We start from the raw sequence: 26,924 nt of genomic DNA, 5'->3' as shown, positions 1-26,924 counted from the left end.
ATGAATGCAGTTTCATAGATTTGGGGAAATGTAGAGGCAAATTAACAGGCTCAATTGGTACTGTAACTTTTCTGCTTCAATAACTGATTTAAAAGCTTGTTTACCCAAGTTGCCTTTTTGTTAGTTCTTTTGTATATTAAATTTTCAGAAATATCAGGATGGGGGAAATACTTTTCCAGAGCACTCTAGAAGAATGGTTTAATGAAGCTAGTCATGATGTAACTACACCTTTACACAAAGATTGAGAAAATATCTAAATTTTTATTTACTTTATTACTGCACCATGAATACTTGAGCTTTAAATGCACAATTAACAGCTACTCCATCTTAGTACCCTGTATACCACAAAAACTGCAACAAAGCAAAACACAGGACAGTGAGGCAGTTTACCACCTCCCCTTCTGTAAGTAAGCAGTGTAAGCAGACCCTCTATAGTGCTATAAGCAGTATGGACAAGTCACTTGCCACTGCTCAGCTGGAGCAAGCTTAACTTGCATGATTTCAAACCAGTTTACCCTTTTACAAAATCAACATGCAAATTCCTGTATTATAAACATGTACAGTAAACAGCTGCTGGAAGGCTTAAACTTCAGTAAAATAGAGGCTGGTAAACTGGTCTTGTGCTGGATGTTGATGCATCAATTAAAAAGCAGACTTGGTCAAAGCTCATGCCTATTTGTTGCCACTGTAGGACAACTTTAAGCAATAGTTTCCTTAACATTAGCATACAGTTTGCAGAAAGTATGAAAACATGCTTTACTCATTTCTCATTGCACCCACTTTCATAACAGTAAAAATAATGCACCTAAGATAAAAGTTGAGTTCAACAGACAAGTTAATGCTTTTGTGTTTTGACCAAGCATTTAAGGTGGGGAATCTCCTAGACGTCTCACTTCTGTTCCTCGATCTCCCTCTTGATCTCAGCCAGGTAATGGTGGTCCTTCCCATGTGCCACCTCCATAATGGCTAATGCCTGGGGGGAGTGAGACCAAGGTAGTGCTGTCAAGTGTGTGCATTTCTACTTGCAGCACCAAGAGTTGGCATGAGGCAACCCCAAATTGCATAAGGTTTTTTTTTTTTTTTTTTTTTATACCTGCTTTAGTGCTTTGACTCCGAGCGATGTCTTCCCCAGTCCTAAATATAGCCTGCCCAGCTTGAGATACATTGAAGCCACGTTGAGCGAGTAGGCGGGGTAGTGCATGCTGAACCGATTGGAAAAGATGAATACCATTATAAAGTACACGATTATACATCCAGTCCCAGCTCATGTGGTCTGTACTGTCCATTCTGTCAAACTTTAATTTTACACTGCTTCACTCTAATTAAAGGGGCTTTACATACAGTTTAAGAGCAATCTACCATTCTGCATTCACACAGCATAGACATTTGTAAATCTAGTAATATGAGAACACACCTTGTTTTCCCAGTTCAAAAGCAACTTCTCTATCAAAACCAGATAACCCATTGTGCCTGTGCTCCGTCAGAGAAACTGCAGCTCTTATTTGTGTACTCAATCTAACATATATTAATGCAATCATTCCCTCCAGTGCATGGTTCATTGAACAATTTATGTGGATTTATACCTTTATATAACCCCATTAGGTAAGGGATTGGTGAAATATCTCATGAAATCGTTAAGCAAATTTCCACGGGGGGGGGGGGGGGGTAAATTATTATGGACACTGATGAAAGCATCCTGCTAAAACACATTTCTCACGTTACAAGAAATATAACTATTGTGATAAACTCGTGCGCTTTATTTAGCTTCCACATTTTTAGTTATACACCAGTGGGGTTCTAAGCACCTAATATCAGAACTGGATTCTTACACTAAGTGGCATATGTCTTCTGTTTTATTCAGTATATATGCTTGAACAATAATCCAAGTTTTAGACCTAACAGTACAGTTAAAATTAAAACTTCTTCCCCATCTTATTGTACCAGTGTTTTACACGTACTATACATCACCTGTAAGGCTTGATGATCTTCTCTCCATAGCTCATGGCTCCTTCCCAGTCCTGCATGTAGAGGCACACGCCCATGGCCTGGTACATCATGTGCAGCATGTACACGTTGGTCACCTCGAAAATCGTGCCCATCTTCTCCAGGCTCAGCTCACAGATCTCTAACAGTTCGGTAGGTGGTGCTACGGAGTCAAGGAACAAACATGAACCCACTGCTCAAAAGCTCTCGTTATGGCCCATGCCTACAGATCCTCTCACGCAATCAGCAAAAAAAAAAAAAAAAAAAAATCTGCATCTTGTGCCTCGTAACTTGAAGCAGAAGAATAGAAAAGATCAATGTAGCCCCTAGGCTGAGATCCAAAATGTCCTTTTGTTTTAAGGGCAAGCCAAAAAAAAATCTGAACGGACTTGGCATAATCATGCTGCGATCGTGTGCTTCCGCCGCACCTTGCCCACCTTCATTTCTGCCAGACATGAGCAGAGTGAGTCACATCGCAGCTTTTATACCCTGCTCATCGTGCAGGATTTGGTGTGACGGGCTTGACAAGAGGATTTCGCCTCGCCGCTGAGCACAAATTCTAAAACTCCCTTCTACCCTGCTGACAATCAACAAATACCGCAGCAAAGTGCACACGCTCAGACACATTGGATGGAGTGGATGAAAAGTGACGCTGATAGAAGTACAGCTAAAACGTTAAATGCCACAGTGGCATCTGACATGCTGCCTTTTGCAACCAGTAACGAGCCGCTTTTTCCACAAAGGCGCAGGCCTCGGGTCAAGAGCTCAATGTTACCGAGAACTCGGAACAGACAAGGATATTCTTGTAGTGCTTGGCTCTGCGGAACTCCTCGATGATATTCCTGGCGTATTTCACCATGTCTCGGATTTCCTCCGGCTTTGGGGGGGTGCTCAGTTTCCGAATTTCCATTTTGGCCTTATCCTTGGGGAAAGCAGAGGAAAGGCGGCTGGTAACCCTCCCTCCGCAGTGGAACCACAAACCCTGTATGCGCCATGCTACACTCAACTACTGTTCAATGGACTAAATATTCCCCTGCACATCGCTTTGCGTGTTGTTGTTCACCATGTATTTCCCACACCTCACAGCACAGCTCCTTACTTTGGACTTGGTGACGCACTCCTTACATTCGCACGTGAAGAAGTACGAGTCTGTCAACCTTTCATTCCGGTCCTCCGTTGGGTACAGGAGGTCTATGTAACTTGTGAAGATCTGTGGGAGGCACAGTGGACATGCTTTGACAGGTTACTTCACAGATCTTTCAAAATGTCACCACATTAAGGCTTTTTCTTTTAAATTAAATACAAATTATGGAACTAAAAAAGGCAAAACGAAGTTTAAAAGCAAAAGATGCTGAAATGCAACAGGTAATAAGCGAATAAGTGTGGCACGATGGCGCAGCGAGTAGCACTGCCGCCTCACAGCACCTGGGAGGTACGAGAGAACATGGGTTCAGTCCCTGCTCAATATCTGTGGAGTTTGCATGTTCTACCTATGTCTGTGTGGGTTTCTCCCGGTAGCTCTGGTTTCCTCCCACAGTCCAAAGACATGCAGTTCAGGTCAACTGGTGACTCTGGTCTTAGTATGAGGATGGGTGAGGAACTGTGTGTGTGGGGCATTACGTTACATTTATTCATTTAGCTGATGCTTTTCTCCAAAGCGACTTATAATGTTAAGTTACTTACAATTATTTACCAAAATTTATACAGCTGGGTAATTTTACCGGAGCAATTTAGGGCAAGTACCTTGCTCAAGGGGACTTCAGCTGGAGGTGGGAATCAAACCTGCGACCTTTAAATTCAAGGACAGTAGCTTTAACCATTACGCTACCAGCTGTCCCATGTCTTAAATGCTCACGCATAGTGGGAGATGTTTATTTCATTCTGTCAGTGTGACGCCTCCCACTCGGCCCACAGAAACTGGCACCAGAACAGCAGCAGCGCAGTGAGTCGTTGCTAAAGGACAGCGCGCCCAAATGTGCTCAAAGTCAGAGGGAAGAGCCGTCATCCGCTAAACGCGCATCTCACCTCTTCTCCTGGCTTGATCTCCTGGACGGCCCTCACCTCGGCCACGGTGCCCTTGTACGTAACGATGACGTTGGGGTTACAGCTGTGGTTCATCAGGGCGACGCTGCGGAGGGAAACGTGTGTCAGGCCACATTACTCCTCCTAGCAGAGAGCTGCATCACTGTCAACACAGCTGCACCATGAAGGGACATCTCACTATCAGTCAAAAGCACATATGCCTCCAGAACACTTGGCAGGAGCAATATGTTCCCTCGCAGCGATGCTCGCTCATCACAAACAAACCTGTGCACTCATAACAGCTGAACAAGTGAGCATGAGCTCGGTGTCAGCAGATCACCCACAACGGGAGCCCATCTCCGTAAACACGGCAGCATCATCTCACAGCCAGCATGTCTCTCTCTCACACACACACACACACACACACACACACACACACACACACACACACACACACACAGTAACCTTCTCGTACTTTGTCAGAAGGCAGTCAAGAGAAAAAGAAAGGAGCTGCCAGAGGTCAGAGAGTGTGTGGAAGAGCTTGTGTCAGCTTCTAACCACAACATCGATTACTACCCCTCCATTATGCGCTTCCACACTGGAAATTACCTTCAAAAATGGCTTTGCCAGCAGTCCGCTCACTTCCAGAAAGTATACAGGGAAGGGGGAATCAATTTGAATTGCATCAAGAATGCTTGCTAGTGCTTTCATGTAGAATAAACGAAAAAAAATTAATTATATTTTATTGTCTCAGAGGCGGCTGGATGCAAATCTGAAAATGGGTATCGCAGCATATCGCAACTAGTTATGAATTCCATATGAATAATATAAAACAAAGAAATATGCACTTCCCCCAGTTTACAAACTGATCATTCTGACTAAAGGACCACAGCTGCATAAAATCATAAAACTTCTTTTACAAGACAATTTTTTCTTTCCTTCTATGCGGTTACCTTATTTAATTTTTCCTCTCCAGGTGCCACTTAATTAGGTTTCTCATTCTCATGAAAGAACAGAAATGTGAAACATTAATAACCCATTTGAAGTGTTTTAATATTTGGTATCATATCATTTTTGAATTATCATGTTCAGTGGATTGGATTTTAGTTTAAACCACATTCATACCCTTAGCTTTTCAGTATGTACTTTATTACAAAACGAGCGTGTATAATATATGACTGAAATTAATGAAATTCAGTCACCGCCACCTCATTGAGATATGAAATCAAAATCACAGGTCTCGTTGTGTGATCCAGTCCCGTGCGTGAAGTATGAAGAGAAGAGAACATGGGTATCTGAGCAGCGAACCTAGTCCCTGAAACATGTGGGGCGACTGGAATCTTTGCCGGACGTCCTCCTTACTCTGGGAAGACGGCAGAACCCAGGTGAGAGAGCTCCTCGTCTTCGATGGTGAACCCATTGCAGTTGACCTGAGGAGAACCAAACAGATCATACAGTGCTCAGTGTGTAATCCAGTAGAAACCATAGACAAATATTCACAGGCACATTTGCAATTCATTATTGTTCTTTATGTAGGCAATGCATTTATATATATGTATTGCGCTGATTTATCCGTCGACAGAGCTGGGTAATTTTTACTACATCAGTTCAGGGGAAGCACTTTTACTCTAACCTTGGTCCTTTGAGTGCAAGACAGCACTTCTAACCTGCTGCCAAGTCGTTTAACAGGAGCAGCTGGAGGACATCCGCCGACCCCTCCGGTGACTTTTGCGTCACTTCGGCAAAAAGTGCGTGCGTGGTTCCACGTGGAGCACCGGGACGTAACGGCGGCAGCGTGACGCAGGAGAGGGGGAAGGAACCACAGCGCACGTAACACCGGTTGCTTCCACTTCGCACTCCAGAGGGGAGTTTTCAAGGGAAGAAAGGCCTTTATTGTAAGAAATGGTGTGTCCTCATCGCTCAAATTCCAGAGAGAGACTCTTCAAACAAAGATGTGACTATTTGGCATGCAAACTAATTTGGACCAATCCTTTCTTCCCACAGACATTATTATACATAGAAAGTGAAGAAACAGCTCAGTGTCCTTTGTGTCCTTTATACGTTCATACTTTAGTACAGACTCTGTAATATTACTTGCCCTGCTGTCTATCGGAAGAAACCTTCAATCACATTCCGTATCTAGACCCAAAGGTTGTGGGTTTGATTCCCACCTCCACGTGTAGTAGCCCTGAGCAAGGTACTTACCCTGAATTACTTCAGTAAAATTACCCAGCTGTATAAATGGTTAATTAATTATAAATACCTTAGCATTGTAAGTCGCTTTCGAAAAATGCATCAGCTAAATTACATTTACATTTATTTAGCAGACACTTTTCTCCAAAGCAACTTCCAATGAACTCTATGTAGTGTTATGAGCCCACACACCTTATTCACCGTGGTGACTTACACTGCTAGATACACTACTTACACTGGGTCACTCATCCATGTATCAGTGGAAAACACACACTCTCTCTGTCACTCACACACTATGGGTGAACCTGAACAGTATGTCTTTGGAGTGTGGGAAGAAACCGGAGCACCCGGAGGAAACCCATGCAGACACAGAGAGAATACGTAAACTCCACACAGGCTGAGCGGGGATTGAACCCACATTCTCTCGCACGACAGCAGCGCTACTGGCTGTGCCACCTGGGCCACCCCATTAATAAATGTAATGCAAATGCTTGGCCAGGACAGACTCACAGTGGTCTGGAGCCTATCCCAGAAGCATAGCAGGTACACCCTGAAGAGGTTACCAATCCATCAGAAGGTAATCTCTCTGTCTCAAACACAGAGAACTATTTAGATTTACCAACACAACTGAAACGCCCATCTTTGGACTGTGGGAGGAAACCAGAGCACCTGGAGGAACCCTATATGAAGACGAGAACAACATGCAATCTCCACAAAGACCGATCTGAACCCACAGCCCAGGAGCTTTGAGGCACTATTGCTACCCTCTGCACCATCATATTGCCCCGTTTCATATTACATTATAGAAATTTTGTTAACGCACCATGTTAGTTAAATTACTCTGAAAAGCAGTATATTATTAGAATAATTACAGTCACGACGTTTTGCTTTTGGCGGTGCTTGTTCCAATTAATCTGTCTAGAACAGTCAAATATAAAATTAGATTTCATTATTTTCAATTTGCATAATTTTACAAACTTTCCAGAAACATAATATTTAAAGAGGACATATTTTACAGGTTTTGAGCCATGTAACAAAATTGTGGATTTAGCTAAAAATTCCAAGATATATTTATCATGTGGCCATTTATGATTATCAGGTAAAATGCCATCCCAAGCAAATACTTTATATTTTTTTTAAAAAAGTGTAATTTATCAGTACATACTAATGCATGTATTAAAATTGTATTTTCAAGGATACTTAAATCAATCTTTCATATTCAAAATCCAGTTCCTGGCCTCTTCTTTCCATTTATTCAGCTTTTTAATTCCATTTAAATCTGCAGTGCTTGTTATGGCCTACGTCCCACATTTCCGCATTCAATATTTTGTACGTTGAACATCGTGACACGTCCACATTCATGTCGTCGTAATACGCTGTGCTTTGGTCAAAAACTGCTCTTAAAGCAGTCTGTTCCACAGCGTCCAGCCTTTCAGTCCAGACTCCGAGTAAGACGTGATGAGAAAAAGCCCCGTATAACTGAAGACGGGAATGACCGTGGCTGCTCCTCACCTGGGCGAAGAGCACGGTGAGGGCCTCGTTGTCGGGGAAGTCCAGGTGCTTGGAGTAGAAGTGGTGGAGAGCCGCTATGTCCGTCTGGTTCATCTCCTTTTTCTCATTGTCCAGCTTGTCGAGATCTGTGAGGGCAAATGGTGGACCGGCGCGGTCAAGCCGACCCCCCGTGGAGAGGATGCCGGCTGGCGCAGCATCCCACGCGTGTAACGTGGCTACCCGTCGCAGAACAGCACTTGAACTCTGAAGGAGGCACGAGCAGGGGCAGCAAAGCCAAAATGCGCAAAAACTGCTTTTTTTTGGTGTAAACTTATTAATAACCCATATTTACTTGTGTGGAAACATCACTCTGGACTGGAGTTAAAAACCATCTTCCAGGGCTAGTTATTGCATGTCTTTATGTTAAGCCACCTGGCAGTTCGAGGGAAGGACGCTGAAGTCCATCTGCTGTAACACTGTGCCCCGGAGAGCGAAAGGCTGGAGGTTCCTACACGCTTCGCTCGAGCTGGTCTCATCTGGGCCCAAATGACACGTCTGAGTGGCATCAGCCCACTCCCACAGCCTGCGGGGTGAGCCTACCACGCAGCTTTCAGTACAATTACAGCTAGTGCTAGTCTCCGTCCGTTTAGCCGACACGTTCCTCCTAAGAGACTTGCAGTGCTAAGCCACATACAGCGATTTACCTGTTTACACAGCTGGGTAACTTTTAATGCATCGAGGTGGGATTCAAACCTGGTTTAGCAACTTTTAGCCACTACAGCACCTGCTGTCAGTGTACAGAAACATCAATATTAACAGCCACGTGGAAATATACTGTGTAGGGGTCCAAGTCTTATAATAAGTGCTTAGGATATGTACAGTACCAGAAGTAGTGCAATTAAAAATTATAAAATACAACGAAAAAATGGGAAGAATGTCAGAGTAGAAGTGGAAAAACGGATACAGCGGTCCCCCCTTATCCGCGGGTTCGATTTCCGTGATTTCAGTTACTAGCGGTCGTAAGATTTAAATTGTGCGCTGTTCTGAGCGCCGTGATGAAATCTCACGCCAACCCGACCGGGACGTGCATCATCCTTTTGTCCAGAGTATCCACGCTGTATATGCTACCCACCTGTTTGTCACTTAGTAGTTGTCTGGGTTATCAGGTCAGCTGTCGGGGTGTCGTGGCTGTGTTCAAGTAATCATTTTTTTCTTAAAAAAAAAAAAAAAAAAAAATCTATACTTATGAGGACCTGGGCATTGGTCCTTAGTTTTATTTCTTCTTCCGTATAGTAAAAAACGTAGTATATATAGGGTTCGGTACTATCCACTGTTTCAGGCATCTGCTGGGGGTCTTGAACATATCCCCCATGGATAAGGGGGGACTAACTGCACGTGCACATTCATTTACATTCATTTCTTTACATTTACTTACTTAATGGTTTTACTCAAATGATTTACAGTATTAAGCTACTTATACAGACTTACTCATTTATACAATTGTAATTTTTACTGTATCAAATCAGTTTTAAGTACCCAGCTCAAAGGTATTACAAGAGGCAGGGATTTGAACCCCCCGGTCCTCTGATTTTAAGGCGACACTCCTAACTACTACGCCACCTGCTGCGCCCCACAACGGTACGAGTTGGCGGAGGGGCACACGAGGGAATGGTGTCCGTCGAGTGCCATTTCTTTCGAACCCGCAAGCTGCTGGCAGGCGTTGCGCTAGTGAACCTCGAAAGGGACTGACACTAAATTCGAAAAGTAGCTGTGCCTCCGTCCGCCTCTCCTGACAGCCTGACGTGATCAGAGCCCGTTTGCAGAGCAATGCGAGGTGACCGCAGCTCTGTGTGTGTGTGTGTGTGTGTGTGTGTGTGTGTGTGTGTGTGTGTGTGTGTGTATATAAAACAAAGGCAGAAGTCTCTGCACTGTCGAGCAGTGTGAAGCGAGCTTCCTCGCCGGGCACACAAGACGAGTGACGCCGCAGCGCCGCCTCCTGCGGTTCTCACCGTGCACAAGACGAGCAAACTAAGCGTTTCCCTGCTTCGCGTTACTTGCACGGGGATCGTGTGCTACGTCCCCTTACATACTGAACGCATTTCGTTTCACTTCTCACTCGCCAAACTAACATCTAGGTCCAGGGTTCTTAACCTTAGGCCCATGGGCCTAGAAAAGAAAATGACAAAAATTCCCATAACAATTGTGACTTCACTTACGAGAAACAAGTAATGAGATATTAGGTGAACGAGTCTGAGCAGGAAATGAGGTGTCATGTCTTCTCAGCGCTTCTGCATCGATTCCCAGAGATGTGCATTTGCAGTTATTAATTTAGCATGTCCACCCCACCCAAATGAAAAGCTAGGCCTGCTAAACTCCCTAGTTTCGAATCCATTTCTACAGCACAGCAATCTAACACACACACACACACTAGGGGTGCTTTAGAGTCTTTGGTTCACCTGAAACACGTCTTAGGACCGTGGGAGGAAGCCAGAGCACCCAGAGGAAGCCAACACACGCACAGGAAAACCGCACGCGGACCGAACGGGGATGAAACCCACAACCAACCGTACTACCGAGGGCACCGTGAGACACCGGCTGTACCCACTGGGCAACCACGGCCCGAACGTAGCGCGCTTGATGTTGCTTTGCTTTCACTCTTCTGTCCAGTTACTCCCATACAGGCATTGCAAAGGTGCACTCAAACTTCTGACTGGAGATGTGTTTTCTGCAGCTTCCACTGGACACATGTGGGTCAAAGCTGTCATTATTCACACAGCGCCTCTTGTGTCTGGTTTTCAGTTGCACTTTTCTCCCGTTGTCTGCAGGTTGGCAAACGGCATCTGCTGCATACGATCCCTCCCTCCCTCCCTCCCTCCTCCTCCCCCCAACATCTTGAGCCTTTCCTTTAAAATCGGTTTATTAGCGGATCCCACACCTTCCCGAGCGCAGGACCCGACACCAGCCACGCGTGGCCTGGAAAAATTCCCCGACAGCTCTTCCCCCTTCTACTGAACACGGACAAAATGAGCACCGCGCTGCCACGTTGACTTTCTGCCTACGGAGATAAATTTAAACCTACCGGCGAGGGCGTATCACTCAAATCACATATCATTGTTTATAGTCAAATTACTCCTTTTGTTTATCTGTTGTGTGTAATGGATTGAGCGGAGCCAAAAAGACGCATTTGGACCGCTGACTCAGAGCCCCGAGGCAGAGGAATGACTCACGGCGAGTCCCCCGTGCACGGCGCTGGCCCTGCGCCGCGCTCCGCCGGTACCACACTTACGCGCTTCAAACTCCCTCAAGGCCAGCAACCTTTCCGACGCGGTCCGCTCCGTCTGCGTTTTCTGGAAAGACACACGCAATATGTTTATTAACTTACATTTCGCAAACACAAAGAACTCTGCCCGCTTTCTCCGCTCTGCGCCTTTGCGTTTTCCGGGCGAAGCAGAGCCGCCGAAGGTGCCGCCCAAGGCATCAATGCTGGCCGTAACCTGCAAGGTTATCGTCTCCCCCCCTGGAAAATTCGCAGGAATTAAGTTCGCAAAGCGGTTTCATGCAAAAAGCAGGAAAATAAATGCATAATTAAACGAAACGCAAGAAGGTCAAAAGCAGGTCAGAACTGTGGCTCGGATAAATATGTAATAAAATGATTAGAGGAGCAGTTTTCTTTCTCATTTCTCCACTCGCGCTGTCCAGCATTAAATTACCAGGAAGGAATAAACAACAGCTCTGTTATTTCATCCAACTGAACTCCATTTCTGCTTCTGTATTCTTCTTAAGGGGACATTTTCGATTTTGCCATCATTAAAAAAAAAACTACATTCACCAACTGTAAAAAAAAAAAAAAAAAAAAAAAAAAAAAAAAAAAGCGAATAAATGCAGGAGTACATACACACGTGCTGTTATAACAACTGTAAAAATAGAACATCAAAGCGGCAGTTTGCTCACGGGGTGGACGGATGTCGTACCCCTTAGCGAGCAAACAAAGCCTGCGAACGTCGCTGTAACTACGCAGCAAGGCTCTTAAAGACAACATTACATTTACATTAATCCCTTCCAAGCCACTTACAATTATTTACTCGTTTATACAGCTGGGTAATTCTACTGGAGCAATTTAGGGCGAGCACCTTGCTCAAGGGTACTACAGCCGGAGGTGGGATTCGAACCTGCGACCTTTGGATCCAAAGGCAGCAGCTCTAACCGCTACATAAATGTAAATGAGGCCACATGTCCCGCCAGCTCTTCTGCAGCAGTAATTCCCAGAGATGCAGGACGCTCGTGGGTCGACTTGCTTTCGCTCTTCTGTCCGGTTTGTCCCGTGCAGGTATTGTCCAGGTAGCCCAGGTGTCCTCACGCTTCCGACCGGTACTGTAGCGTACCGTAGTGTACCATAGTGTGCATTTGTTCTGCACCCTGGTGTACAAGGAGGCGCCAGTTTTACTGTAACCCTGAGCATCAGCAATAGAACTTGTCGAGGGGGGGGCCATGCAACAAACCCTACTGACTAGTACATTTCCACCGCTAATGCAGCCTCGCTGTGCGACGGACTCGCTACAAGCGTCGTACCTGCGTTCCCAGCCTGCTTTGCAGCTTTTTTGAAATTGCAGGAAATAATCTGACTTCCTCTGATGTAATGAGCTTTTTCCACTTAACTTTGAGCACATCATCCAAACAACGTAATGTGATACATCAACAAGGTTTTTTTTTAAAAAAAAAAAAAAAAAATTAAATAAAAATAACATCTATGTTCCACTCTCAGTTCTTGTGACTCGCTGCTAATTTTAATGGATGATGGAACAAAAAAAAAAAAAAAAGTCACTGCCTTTGGAGTGAAGGGAAAGTAAGCACCGGTAGGGATGGGCACCAACTCACCAGAGCGCACACACACACACACACACACACACACACACACACAAAATCCTTTTTGGAGACTTGATATTATATACACAGAAGTTTCGCACCCTGCCACCTGCTAAGATACTTTCCATTTCATTGATCTCATCTGGCAATGGCCAAGCTGGCCAACCAGCCAGCGAGCCAGCCGTCCGCCAAGTCATCGAGTTGCCTCGCCCACCCCCATCACCCCCATCGCCCCCATCCCCACCTCCATCGCCCCCATCCCCACCTGCTTCGTAATGATTCTGGCGGCCAGCCTGACGGTCTCCGACGGGCTCCAGTCTTCCCTGAAGGCACACATAGCCGAGCATTCCAGCTTGTGCATGGGCCAGTCTCCCTTCTGTGGAAGAAAGGAAGGGAGCACGTGATGGAGTCATCCGCACCGAAAGGGGCACAACGTCGGTTCCACTCAGACGGGCTGCCCACAAGTACACTATCCCCTTCTTGGCGGCTGACGCGATTAACTCTCGCATGCCATCGAGGCCGCTGGGGTACGGACGCAAGTAGCGCCGCGAGCGTATCGGTGCTGCCTTGCTGGCAACAGAAAATAAGATAACATACAAAATCCTGCATCTTGGCAAGGAGACAGAAATTTATCCCCAGCGCTATACAATGGATCGTCATAGCAACAGCAAGAGACCACAAGATGCATCGAGCTCAATTTTTAGCACAGGATAGCACCTAAAGCCTGTGCCACAGTGGATATTCTCACCATTGCAGGGTTTGTTGCTCGACTCCAAATGCCAGCGTGGAAAAGGATACGTGAATATGTTACAGTGAAATATTATTTTATTGAGCTGTATGTGGATTTGCCCCTTCGGCCGCTTGCGGGATCGTTTACCTGTGACATTTACTGGCATATCGAAAGTGCATTAGTGCCTCTCTAATCCATGCAAGTCTTCTAAGTGTGCCAGGGTCCATCACAGCAGCGATTCTGGCTGCGGATCAGGGCCGGCGCTATGGGGGGCTGGGGTTGGCATTACCCCCCTCTCCGACTGTCCTTCTCACCCCCCAGTACAATCTTTCATAATGTGACTACCTACACTTATTCATAAAGCGACTTAGAATGATAAGATGCTCACAATTATTTACCCATTTATACAGATGGGTAATTTTACTGGACCAATTTAGGGCAAGTACCTTGCTCAAGGGCACTACAGCCGAAGGTGGGAATCGAACCAGCGACATTTGGGTCCAAAGGCAGCAGCTCTAACCACTGTGCTACCAGCTGTCCCTGACAGGGACAAAACAGTAGGCGGGCCCACCTATTATGAGTTTACGAACCACTACCCCCCATGACAGAACAGTTCAGAACTGGGTCCTGCTGGGGACAAACATACAGAACAGCCTAATGTTAATTTACTGTGTGCAAGAGAATTATACAGAACTTCATACAAATCATTTTAAGTTCAGCATCACGTTAGAACTTTGTTTGCTTGTCAAAATTGACTTTCAGTGAAAAATATTTTTTCCGGTTACAGAAGCATTTTGAACAGCAGTGATTTGTTTCATTTGTGCCCCTCCCTCCCCCGCTCCGTGTTTGTTATATTTTAATTCATAAATGCAACAGTCCCAAATCCCAGATGTGGCTACCCTGCCTTTGTCCTCCTACACAAAAACCCCTCCCAACTCTGAATACAGGACAACCTGGAGCTGGGGGGGGGGGGGGGGGGGGAGAGACCAAGCTGGACGATTCAGTTCTGTAGTTCAGAGCCTTTCAAGCAAGACAACTTGTATTTGTTTTCCCATTTAAAAAAAAACACTATATAAATATATAATCTTATTTATATCACAGAAATTACAGGAGTAGAAAACGTACTTAGCACGGCTCCACAAACGGAATAAATCCAGACTGGACACTTTGAATTTCTCACACCTTTATAGTGTAACAGCAGAAAAATTTGACTGTTTTACATTTGTTTATGTTTGTTGTGCTAAAGATAAACTGTGCTCGCTGCTGTGCTTTAGAGAAGCAGCTCTTATGGGAATGGCTGCCCACTTAAGATTTGAACCTGCTATAGGATGTAAAATCAGTGTCATGTTTACTCTGGACTGTTTTCCGCGTACCATTTCCCAGCGGCCCTTTTGCGAGCATCGGCCCTCTTACCTGGCAGTCGACATTACAGTAGAACGCTTGCTTACACTTGCCACACTTGGAAAGGCCCTCCTTCCTGTGGGGCACCAGAGGAAAAGCATTGTGGGAAAACAGTGCACTCGATCAATTAAGTTGGACATTTAATTAATCTTTTATTAAGAATCACTTGTTCGGTGCAGCATCACAGTGGTCTGAAGCCAATCCTGGATGCATAGGGCGTGAGGCTGGATATACCCTGGAGGGGATGCCAGTTCATTGCAGGGTGGGTGGGCAGGCAGTCTTTCTCCCTCTCTCTCTCTCTCACACACACACACACACACACACACACACACACACACACACACACACACACAAAATAAAGGCAATTTAAAGTCAACAATTCCCCTGAAGCACATTTATTCGGCCTGTGGGAGGAAACCAGAGCACCAGGAGAACACAGGGACAGCATGAGCACAATTCAAACCCACATTTGAAAACGCGGCCCAGGCTGAGCCACCCTGTCTCTTTTGTACCAAATGTACTTTGGGATGTTAAGAGGAAAAACATATTTCTGCCTCTAAAGGGTACATTGAAAAGAATAGTTTTACTTTAGCGGTTTAGCACCAAATGGGACATTCTGCTGGTTGAGTGTCCAGTTAACAAGATCTCTAGGGTCCAGCATATAAAGTGATTCAGACCAAATCCTCAGATTGTATGTTTTATTTAACCTGCATTAATAAATACAGTATTTGTTTGCGTTCTTGTTCTTTGGACAGTATTTTAAAAAACTAATCTAAAAACAATCATTTACTAATCTAGACAACAACATTCGCCAAAGTAACTTATGATGGTATACAGCCGGGTAATTTTTGTTATTATATGGATTGAGGCTAAATACCTTGTTTATTACAGCAGAAGATGAGATTCGAAAAGCGGATCTTTCAACTGCAAAGCAGCAACGCAGCAACGCTAACCACTTCGCCACCTGGACCAGCGCACAGAAACATCTTTAAGAGCCACACGAGGAAATAGTAATTACTATGAGACACATCCCGAACAAACCATACAGTACGAGAAGTAGGACTGGAAATTATAAGGGGCAAAAGTACCACAAAACCAAATGTGAAGGATGTCAAGAGAACGCTGATGCAGGTACACTCCTTAGGAGAACTTCTCTGCAGGTAGGCCACGTACCGAAGGCACCGGCACTTTGTCCTACATACTGCGTTTAAAAAGGGAGCCATGGTGTGTGTGTGTGTGTGAGCGAGCGCATTCGACATCCCGTCTGCCGAGGTGAAACGAACCCAAATGAAACGAGCTAAGCCAGGATATTGAGGGCAATACAAGGCGTCTTTAATTATGTCCTACTTCAGCAGATCCTGCTTAAGTACACTTCCAATTCCAATAATAATTCTTTAAATCTTAATCTAATTTATGAAACTCCTGAGGATGGACACATTCTTACCTACAAGGAAATTACAGAAGATGTCACTCTTACTTAACAATGTCACTTTTACTTACATTTATAATCATCGCTGCGCTACATTAATTCAGGTTAATTCCGCTCGATGACTTCAATCAACCCAAAAAAAATGCTTTAAGGAGATTTGCTGCAGTCTATTCATTTAAAAAAAAAAAAAAAAAAAAAAAAAAAAAAAAAAAAATGTATTAAGCAACCAGAACCATAATTTCCATTAACCTGAAAAATTGTTTAAATGCCCTTAAATTTAAAAGGGTAAAGAGTAGCACATCATTTTGATATGCAGTACTGTTCATGCATCTATTTTCCACAACTACTTGTCCAATTTGGGTTTGGTGAACTGAAGTCAAAATGTAGACGCACAAGCCATCACAGAGCCTAAATTCTGAGTTATACATGTAACAGAAATAAGGCAGCTTCTGGGCTGTGGCAGGGGCGCTTTGCTCAAATCTCACTTGGTCCGTGCAGAATTTCCTCCAAGTGCTCTGGTTTCCTCCCGCTGTTCAAAGTCTGTGTTTCAGGTGAACTGGAAGCTCCAAGTTGCCCTTAGTGCGTGTGTCCATGGATGAGTGAATGAGTGTGTGTGACCGCCTTGTGACGGACTGGCATCCCATCCAGGGTGTACCCTACCTCATGCCCTACGCTTCCAGAATAGGCTTCAGACCACCGAATCCCTGTATGTGAGAAGTGGTTAATAAAAATAGGGAAAATTAACAAACATACTGTCAGCAATACAGCAAACTGCTGCTGCCCTGCGCTCGAAGAACACAGGTTTAAATCCCACCTCCTGCTGCAGTACCCTTGATCAAGGTACAAAAACTACCCAACTGTATAAACTGGAAAATCATGTTTCTTTGGAGAAAAGCAAAAAAGTGACTTGCAATATTAAACTGCTTACAATTATTCACCCATTTATGCAGCTGGGTAATTTACCTGGAGCAATTCAGGGTAAATACCTTGCTCCAGGGCACTACAGCTGAACGTGGGATTCAAACCTGTGACCTTTGGGTCCAAGGCAGCAGCTCTAACCGCAACCACTGGGCTAGCAGCTGCCCCAGGGTTTCCAGCGAGAGCTTCAGCATCCCGTCAAGGTCACCGTTAATTACTCATTTAATGACCCCGGGTTGGAGAGAAATGCAAGTGATATTTTATGCCATTTCCCGAATGCAACCAAAGCAGAATTCTGCAGAAAGTGAGCAATGGCACTCTGAGCGCTTACAAAGAAAAACAAGTTTGAACCAGTCGGTGAGAAAAGGGGTACTCGTACTCTGGAAAACCTGGTATTTTTACCCGCACGAACAGCACACAATGTAGGCAGGCACCGAGCGAGCCGCTGGCCTGTTCGTAACGTGATCCTCTCGTCGGCAGCGGGGTGGCGAGGTATTGAATTTCTTTTCAAATCCACCCGATGTGGCAGATCGCACATCTCAAAGATGATCAACACCAGGTTATGTTAAAATAGGCCGAGGAGGGCAGGGAGGGGGGCGGAGTCCGGGGTAAGCCAGTCGCAGCCGGGGCTAGTTGCAACCTCTATTTCTCCCATCCCGGACCCGCCAGTGGGGAGACGAGACGAGACGAGACAGAGACGAGACAGAGACAGAGACAGAGACAGAGAGAGAGAGAGAGAGAGAGAGAGAGAGAGAGAGAGAGAGAGAGAGAGAGAGAGAGAGAGAACAACCTGAGACAGCCATGACCCTGGTCCCAGCCATGACCCCAGCCCCGACCACAACCCCAAAGCACCGTCCCACTCTACCAGTTCCCGGTTCCCCTCTTTCCCCCGCTGTTATTCCCCCTGCACGACCCTAAAAAAAGATGCCGAGAGCCGAGCGCCTCACCTTTCCTGCCTCCTCTGTCGCAAGGCCCGTTAAACGCAAATGAGTCGGAATGAGAGTCGGAGACGCACCTTTTACGAGATACGCAACGAAAGATGATATCTGTATCAATTTACTCCTATCGTTTTCGATGCGTTTCATATATAAAGATCCCAGAAATTGCCCCGGAGACACAAATTGTAAACTAATTCAGAAGAGATCATTTTCTTCAATTTCCCCACCATCATCATTCATAAGAAGAGAGCTCTCAACAGCAAATATTACACTGTGCAATAAACAAGGTTGCATAAAACAATCAATAAATATCAAGGGCTTGAACCTGGACTGAGATGTTTAATAATATCAATGAGAACATATTTTACAGCAGCAGCCTAAGAAACGACGGGTCTGCAGAAATTAATGTAATTTTTGGTAGATGGATGACACCGAGTAAGTTCAGTGAATAAGGCACCGCACTCAAATGCAGGATGGGGTGGAAAATATGAGCACCTACCCGTTCATGGTTTAACCAAGAGGTCAAAAGTAAGACCTGACGCCATCTGAAAATAAGTGCTTTGCAACTTTTGACACCAGAACACAGCTATAATAATTTAGCAAATTACACTGGATGATAAATAAATTGCTTTACACTATTTATGAGGTATTTCCTGACAGTTCAGCAAGGAGTGTTTCATGAAATCACAAAAAAAAAAAAAAAATACTGCCTCTTCAACGTCCATTATCTTTCACCGCTTGTCCACTCCAGGGTTGTGGTGGTCCAGAGCCTATTCTAGAAGCGAAGGGGGTGAGGCAGAACATACCTTGAACAGACTGCCCTGTGATGAACTGGCAACCACACACACTCATTCACACTCACACACAGATACTCACACCACGGGTCATTTAAAGTCACGAGTTCACCTGAAACACGTGTCTTTGGACTGTGGGAGGAAACCAGAGCACCCGGAGGAAAGTAACGCAAACAGAACACGTAAACTCTACAGGCAGCCAGATTCGAACCCGCGGTCCAGAAGCTGAGGCACCAGTGCTACTGACTGTAACTTCAACTGTGACAAAAAAGCGACAAAACACTTCCGTGGCACAGAGATGAAAGGAGAAAGGAAGTCAGGCGCCGAAGAAACGCTGAAGGTTCAGCAGAGTAAAGGCCTCGACTCGACTCTGCTTGGCAAACGCACCTTCACCCCACACTTTTTTGGATCAGCCCACCCCCGAGCGCTTCCGCTCCGAAGTCCTCGCACACCTTGGAGGACAGGGAGGCAGAGATGCGCCACTGCAGCATCCTTCTGACCAACCGAGGAGCTACTCGTTTGCTCCCTGCAACGCCGTCACGTGAAAGTCGCTGCTATTAATCGTCTTCAGATTCTTTCACAAAGCACCTTTAAATATACCTTTAGCTGCCCTAATAAATATTCATATTCCACAGACGGAATTCTTCTCAGCCAAGAGCGGAAATTCTACGTCACGACCGCGCCTAACGAAAGAAGCGCTGCTTCTGTGTGGCGCAAGATGCTCCTCGAGGAAGGACGGAGCCTCTGCAATGCAGCTGTCTCGAACCCCGATGAGACGCAAACGCGTCCTGTCCCTCGTTCAACACGTGCTGAGGAGAGATTTCCTTTAGCACAACAGATTGCTCCCACTAACTGGTGACATCACACGTTATTTTATGAACAACTGTACCGCATTTCCTTGTTACATTTAGAGTAAATGACACTTGCTGCAAACATGCCATTATCTACTCAAGAAATAAATACACATTTAATTAATTCATTATCAATAGTAACTACTTGGACCAATGCAGGGTCACGGTGTCCTGGAGCCTATCCCAGAAGCAGAGGGCGTGAGGCTGTGTTTACCCTGCCATTATATCACAGGGCAATCACTCTCTCACACACACACACACACACACACACACACACACACACACACACACACACACACACACAATACAGAAGGCTGAAACAGTCTTTGAGCTGTGCGAGGAAACCAGAGCACCTGGAGGAAACCCACATGAAAACAAAGAACATGCAAACACCACAGAGATGTAGAGGGGATTCAAACCCATGTATGAACACAGAACCGAGGACTTGAGTCACCATCTGTAGACGTTAATAGATTTTCATCATAATTTTGATGACCAGGAAGTCTGCTGATAAGATTTTACGTTCGGGCAGTCAAGCCTTCTGTTCGATTTCTCTGCCGGTTATCAAGTCTCTGACACACCGCTTTTGATGATTCCTCTGCAGTGTTCCAGAGAATGTTTGTTTCTCGAAACCCCACCGTTACGGGTTACTCAAGGGGAGAACTCGCACATTCGCACGGCACGAGCTCATCTCCATCCTCGTTCTGCTATCAGTTGATCGGTTCAGGTGTCCATTGATACCCTTGGTGATGTTCTGCATAAGAACTCCAGGAAACGCACCTTATAAAACAGAGCGAGAGAGAAAGGTGGGTGGAAAGTAGGCCTTGGTACGATTTAGGGCTCACTGACAAAAACGGTTAAAGATCAGTCGTAAACCTCCGTTTAATATGGGTGCGGTGGCGCAGCGGGTTGGATCGGGTCCTGCTCTCCGGTGGGTCTGGGGTTCGAGTCCCACTTGGGTTGCCTTGCGATGGACTGGCGTCCCGTCCTGGGTGTGTCCCCTCCTCCTCCTGCCTTATGCCCTCCTGTGTTGCCAGGCTAGGGTCCGCCCCCCCCTATATTCCACACTGCGGTGAAGTGCAGTCCTGCTGAAGGTGAACGACACACAAACCCGGACTGCTTCATTATACCGTCCTCGGCAACGACCCAAAAAACGCACGGCGCCTTTCCCAGAATGCCTTGTGCTCGGAGACCAGGTGACGCTGACCTCCTCACCCTGCCGTGGCGCATTTGGAGCGGTGCTTTTAAATCCCGTTTGGTAGAGATGGTGGCGTTCATTTCATTCTCCTTTTAGTCATGTTACATTAGGGGACTAAGGGGACTGGTTAGACAAAAAGAGCCTCTATGTTGCGTCACCTATACCCGCACATTTATTCCGCTGACTAATCCAACTAGTCGGTTATTGGTTTCGCACAGCAACGGGACAGTGCCGTTGGACACGGGTTTGATCCTTGCTCAGTCTGGCTGCATGTTCTTTAGGGGGTTTACTGCAGTGTATCCAGCAGTGTAAATCATCCTGGTAAAAGGCGTCAGACGAATACTACATAATCATCGCTGCACTTGGAGAAAAGCATCAGCTACATGAATACACGTACATGATGTGTAAAGGGACAGCAAGGAGAGTCCTAGTCATGCCTGCCGAAGGGTCCCGGGTTCGAATCCCGCTCCGGACGTGCCCTTGTTCAAGATACTTACGCCGAACCGATACGCATGTACACAGTAAATCAGTGTAAAGTTACTAACACTCTACTAGGTTGCCTTGGCTCCATTTTGGTGCCGAGTCCAGGTGGTTGGAGAGGGTTTCACCACACACACACACACACACACACACACACTCAGCCCACGTGTTGTGTGTTCAGCTGCTCAGGAGCAAGTAACACACACAAGTCAAGTGGGAACACACAGTTCGAACTGAACAACAATCACACACCCGACGCTGCAACATTTTGTAACACACACAGTAGTTCATATTAAGTCTTTAAGAAAGCGATTTTTTTAAAATATTTTCACGTACGTTTACTCAGGGAACACTTTTTCTTTCACTTGTGTTCCATTAAGAATTATAATACTTTTCCGATTAACTCCTATTGGTATTAAGTTACACTTTGTAAAAAGTAATAATAATTATTACTACTGTTCTCTTTTCATCGACCAAGCAAACCTCACAAGAAGAAATGATCCTAAATAAAACTAAAGACGTGATGACCTCTGACCTCTTGTACAGCCCGCGCGCTCACGTGCACTGCCGGTTCACCTCATCCACCGCACGAACTTAACGTCACCGTACCCGCGCGCGCACCTCACACCCCACTCCCGCCAAGTTAACCCCGCGAATAAGCGCGACTCGAGCGCTCGGGAAAGTACGCACGTGCCGACCGGGCGGCGCTTTGCAATGCTGCTGTCGTGCGCCGCGTGCGAACTCGCTGCTCCCCTGAACCTGAGCCTGAGCCCGAGCCCCTCGGGATAGAAACCCGAAGACGCAGCGCACTGACTGCCTGGAAGCGGGTGTGTGGGGTCGAGGAGCCCGCCCGCCTGCCCGGCCGCCGCCGCCGCCGGCCACACTGACCTGGTGAAGCAGAACTCGCAGTGGCTGCCCCGCTCGTTCACCGTCAGCACGTACGCGTAGGCCGGGCACGTGAACACGAGCTCTCCAACTTTGAAGTGCTTGAGAGCGCGCAGCCCTCTCCCCTTTCCGGGGCTCAGGAAGCGCTCCGTCCCCTCGATCCCGTCCGTCTTCATCTCCGGCGGCTGCCTTCAGCAGCACAACAGTCGCCCGACTGAGCGCCCCGACAGCGCACAGGCCAGGAGAGCGGGAGAAAAGGCGTCTCTCTTGCGTTCGCTCAGTTAGTTGGATCCTTGGAGCGCCGGAGGAAGCCGCTTCCCCTTCATTGTAAACTACATAAATGGTCGCTTCGGCCGGTGCGCTGTAGTACGGCAGGGCGGCGGGGTCCGCGCGGTCCTAGAGCCCGCCGCTCACCGGGCACCGCGGCACTGCGCACTCTTCTGCAGCGTGGCTCTGCCGCATTGTTTGCGCGTGGAGCACGTTCCTGGGCGCTACCGCGTGAAGTTTTCAACGTGTCCTCCTGCTGCGTGCATTCAAGTGAAATGTGGGACAACAGAGCATGCAAAAGGTCCTGCATGTGCAGTTGAGATGCCATGGAAGAGAGAAAGAAAGAGAGAGAGAGAGAGAGAGAGAGAGAGAGAGAGAGAGAGAGAGGGAGGGGTTGTGCTTGGCAAGTTGACCCACCCATGGCTGCATTAGTGGCATGATGTGTGAACTCAGCACAATCAGCCATCCTTGTGGCTGTGATCCTGGCGCTACTGGCCAGTGTGACGCCTCAGCGATGAAACAAAAGGAGGCCACAAAGGTGTTCCGGGCCCAGGCCGCGGTTTTCTTCCAGGCCGTCACTGTGCTGTCGAGCCACATGCGAAACATCAGAGGAGAGAAATCATTACCATGGATTCCCCACGGCACGTAATAAGTGCTGACAATACACACACACTTTTTGAACCGCTTGTCCCATACGGGATCACGGGGAACCGGAGCCTACCCGGCAACACAGGGCGTAAGGCTGGAGGTGGAGGGGACACACCCAGGATGGAACGCCAGTCCGTCGCAAGGCACCCCAAGCAGGACTCAAACCCCAGACCCACTGAAGAGCAGGACCCGGTCCAACCCACTGCGCCACCACGCCCCCCTTGTGCTGACAATAATTCTTTATTAATAAAGTGCTTGTGTGCTTCCCTCGCAGTGAAAATGGGGAGAGCACGCAAGCTCCGCGCCGACTGAGCCGAATTCGAACCCGCAACCCAGCCGGTGCTACGCTCTGAGCCCCGGTGCCGCTCTAAGCGCTGACGTGCACAATGTCAATGAGAGATGCTGGACTCATGCAGGTTGCTTCACCAGGTCAAGACTGAGTATTAAACCAATGTTACTCAGCAGTATTACATGCAGGCTGCAAGAGCTAAAGGCCCTGTGTTATACAGTGTGCGAGCAAATCTTTCTCCTCTTATGCACGTTACCCCTCGACTAGAGTGCTTGAAAAATCTTTAACTGCACTGGACTGAAGTGCACGTTGTTTTTGGGATTATGGATATTTCATATGCAGGTTTAATGGTACAGAACTATAAGAGGCACATGGTACATGTATATGCGATATTAGAATATTCTACAGGTTTACTATTTTATAGTTTTTCTCCTGTTTCTCTTCATGTTAGCCAGTAAAAAAAAAAAAAAAAAAAACAAAAGAACAGAAAACACATGAAAAACTCCTACATGCTTTAACACTGGAGGGTACTGAGAGTCTGGCAGGGCACCATCTCAATACCGAAATGCTGTTTTCGTTGCTGTTCCTGAAGAGGGAAAGTAGACGTTCGTACCAAATAAAATTCACAACACGCAGTCACAAAATATCATTTACGCGGTGCCTTTTTTTTGACAATGTGTTGAAAGTTCAATCTGTACAAAGAATCTGGCACAAATTCAAAAGTTGTCCTTAAGCACAAATGTCAAGACTGCAGCTGGTTTTACAAAAATGACAGATGAATAACACATTAAAAAAAAAATCTCACAATAAAAACCACAAGTAGAATGCAAACTGCCAGTTGGGACCTAACTATCCATTTATTATAGCAAATACTCTACGTTATGACATACTAGTGCTCCTGGAGGAAAAGTAAAATACTATTTCATATTTATCCATATTTCCTGTGTCACTGATAACAGGTGACATAAATCCACCTGGAAAAGTAAAACTTGAGTATGCTGAAAAATAAGATTTTCCCAGGTTATGCAGTTAATTACATTTTATTCACTTATCCGTATTTTAAAGTTTAAACTGTTTGGAGTAACAGGCACCCAAACAGAAAATAAGTCTGTGACTGACTGCTTTCAGCTTCCTTCCACAGTGTTTACAGTCTGTGTCTACTGCTTTGGAGTGTCCCTGTTTAATAACAATATTCATATTTATGCGATGAATTGGTCTGCTCTTAATTATGAAATGAAATAAATCTTAGAGAAAAAAAAAAAAAAAATTTTTTAAACTATAATTTGCCTGCACTGCCATCTTGTGGCCAGGTTTAGGAACTGCACCTTCACGCTCGCATTTTCGGAGCGCTCACACCGCTTTACTGTGGTTTTGGGTCGGTGGTTCGAGTAATAGTTTTCTAATGAGTTTCCAGTTCGCTTCTTCAGTGTATTTAGTTTAGGCTTTGAACTAAGAGCAAATAATTTATTCACCAGTATGCACTATTTCCTGGAATACCCCAGTCAAGAAAGGGAGCAAAAAATAGTTATTTATGAAAAGTTTCCTACAGTATTTTCTTTTAATTCTAATCGGTGTATTAATTATTTTAGTCTTTTAGTAAAACATGTTAATGAGTTAAACCCAAACGTTTTCAATGGAAGTACAGTACGTACATTGCTAGAGTTAATGTTGTTGTACTGCCATCTAGTGGCCTTAATGGAAGTTTCACTGTACGAAACACAAAAAATTGTCCCCCCCATACTGTACATGCAAGCAAGGTGTGTGAGGCTGATCCTTAGGAGGAATAGTGAGTGTATGGAAGTGAACTGCACGTTGGAATCACAGTCAGATGTTTGGACACAGAGGCATTGAGCAGGTTTACTGCAGAGTGCCTTTTCATTCTCAAAGTACAGCCAGCAGCAGTGTATACACACACTTTGAAGTATAGAGCGATGACTGGTGACGTAAATATGGTGTCCTTGGGTAAGCGCTCATTCTGTGCCTTCTGCTCCAAACTTTTTAAGTTTTAGCGTATGGGTAAGTGAACAAAATGCAATTAATAAAAGTAATATAAGCAGACAGACACACACACACACACAAACACATATCATCTGAAACCTCTCCTAAAGGAAAGCGCTTGTCCCACACGGGGTCACGGGGAGCCGGAGCCTAACCCGGCAACACAGGGCGAAGGGCTGGAAGTGGGGGGGGGGACACCCAGGATGGGACGCCTGAACCCCAGCCCCACCAGAGAGCAAAACCTGGTACAACCCACTGCACCACTGCACCACTGCGCCACCACACCCCCCAGATCAGACAGACATACTGGACAAAAATGAGGGAAAGAAAACCAGAGTTTGCGTGTCCCCATCGGTGACAAACATACCCCTGAGAATGCTGAAATTAAATTTATCCGAGCAGCTCGATCCATGTTCTGTTACAGGGAGGCAATTTAGCATTACAACAATGTGTGTATTCTTATATCGGTGAACATATAAAGATTTTTAAATTTACCCATGTGGGTTTAATTTAACCTGAGTGATTTCATTATAAGAAATAGTGCTCCGTTTGTGAAGGACACAGCACTGACCTGTGTTTCTTATGTCCTCGTTTCCTCCAAATATTATATTTCACAATACATCTCCATATGAATGCAAAGATTAGATTCACATCTGCGTCTAAAAGGGTTTATCCAACCACTTGTCCCAGATGTGCTTTTATTTCAATTTTGTTTTTCGATCTTTCCACTCTAAAGATGTATTTCTCGTTTTTAATGCTATCAAGGCAAAGGTGGAGGGCATTTTCATTTCTGAGAATTGCTATTACTAATATGTCTTGTGTTGATTAATAAGAGAATTTTTTCAAAATGATTCACTGCCGTTTGGGATTTCTCTAGAGCTCCTGCTCAAATCCCATATCAATTTTCTGTCGAAAGTACAAAGGATTTGAGATATATTGTTTTGAATATATAAGTATATAAATAAATAGAAGATGGATTAGGTGTTCTGGACTGACATTGTGGAAGGAAGACAGGGGTAAGGAATCAAAAATCATAAGTAGATTAGTTCTCTAAGAGACATGGTTAAGTAAAAACATTGTAATCTGTGCCGAGAACTCGGGCATCGGGTGTATTTTTATATTTTAAATCTCCTTAGGACAAGCATGTTCACCTTAACATTGCCCTGATCCCGTTCAATTCAGACGTCTGACATCTCGCTTCTCTGAACTTCCTTTAAACTGACTGACAGATTGCAACATTTAAAATATTACTTTCATTGCATGAGTACAATATAAGCCACTAGATACCCTTGCCGTTGCATTGTGCATGCCGAATCGTCAGAAAGCAATAACCCCCTAAACATAAACTTTGTATTCATGGGAACGGTATTCGGTTCATTTCAATACTGGGATACAAAAATATATGTTTTTCTTTCTAATAATGAAATATTTACATTTTTAACAGCCCCTCCCCTGTGAGTTAGTGCTTAGCGCTGAGTTAGTTCAACATTTGCAACTCTGAGTCATCATCAGTACTTTTGTATGAAATTTGTACAGTGACATTTTG

The 26,924-nt window shown here is 45.5% G+C and overlaps 1 protein-coding gene across 1 annotated transcript; it reads right to left on the bottom strand.

Moving 5' to 3' along the window:
* Window positions 1-241: 241 nt before the first annotated feature.
* On the bottom strand, window positions 242-22,352 carry smyd2a (SET and MYND domain containing 2a). The gene is made up of 12 exons (XM_029258267.1): window positions 22,180-22,352; window positions 14,696-14,759; window positions 12,818-12,928; window positions 10,976-11,036; window positions 7,711-7,835; window positions 5,368-5,435; window positions 4,009-4,111; window positions 3,083-3,193; window positions 2,785-2,905; window positions 1,969-2,143; window positions 1,094-1,202; window positions 242-973 (listed from the first exon to the last, which is right to left on the bottom strand). Exons 1-12 carry the CDS (start codon window positions 22,350-22,352, stop codon window positions 890-892), a joined length of 1,305 nt encoding a protein of 434 aa, XP_029114100.1. The 3' UTR covers window positions 242-889.
* Window positions 22,353-26,924: the final 4,572 nt, after the last annotated feature.

This window comes from Scleropages formosus, chromosome 15 (assembly GCF_900964775.1).
Source record: "Scleropages formosus chromosome 15, fSclFor1.1, whole genome shotgun sequence".
Lineage (NCBI taxonomy): Eukaryota > Metazoa > Chordata > Actinopteri > Osteoglossiformes > Osteoglossidae > Scleropages > Scleropages formosus.
The sequence above is the reverse complement of the archived record's forward strand: the minus strand, read 5'-3'. Positions and strand labels throughout refer to the sequence as shown.

Excerpts from the sequence above, each read along its gene's own strand:
- smyd2a (XM_029258267.1), bottom strand. The coding sequence starts at position 22,352 with ATGAAGACGGACGGGATCGAGGGGACGGAGCGCTTCCTGAGCCCCGGA. Across the intron at positions 12,929-14,695 it reads ACTGTAATGTCGACTGCCAG|AAGGGAGACTGGCCCATGCA; the intron begins GTAAGAGGGCCG and ends TTTCTTCCACAG. Across the intron at positions 2,906-3,082 it reads AGTGCGTCACCAAGTCCAAA|GATAAGGCCAAAATGGAAAT; the intron begins GTAAGGAGCTGT and ends GCTTTCCCCAAG.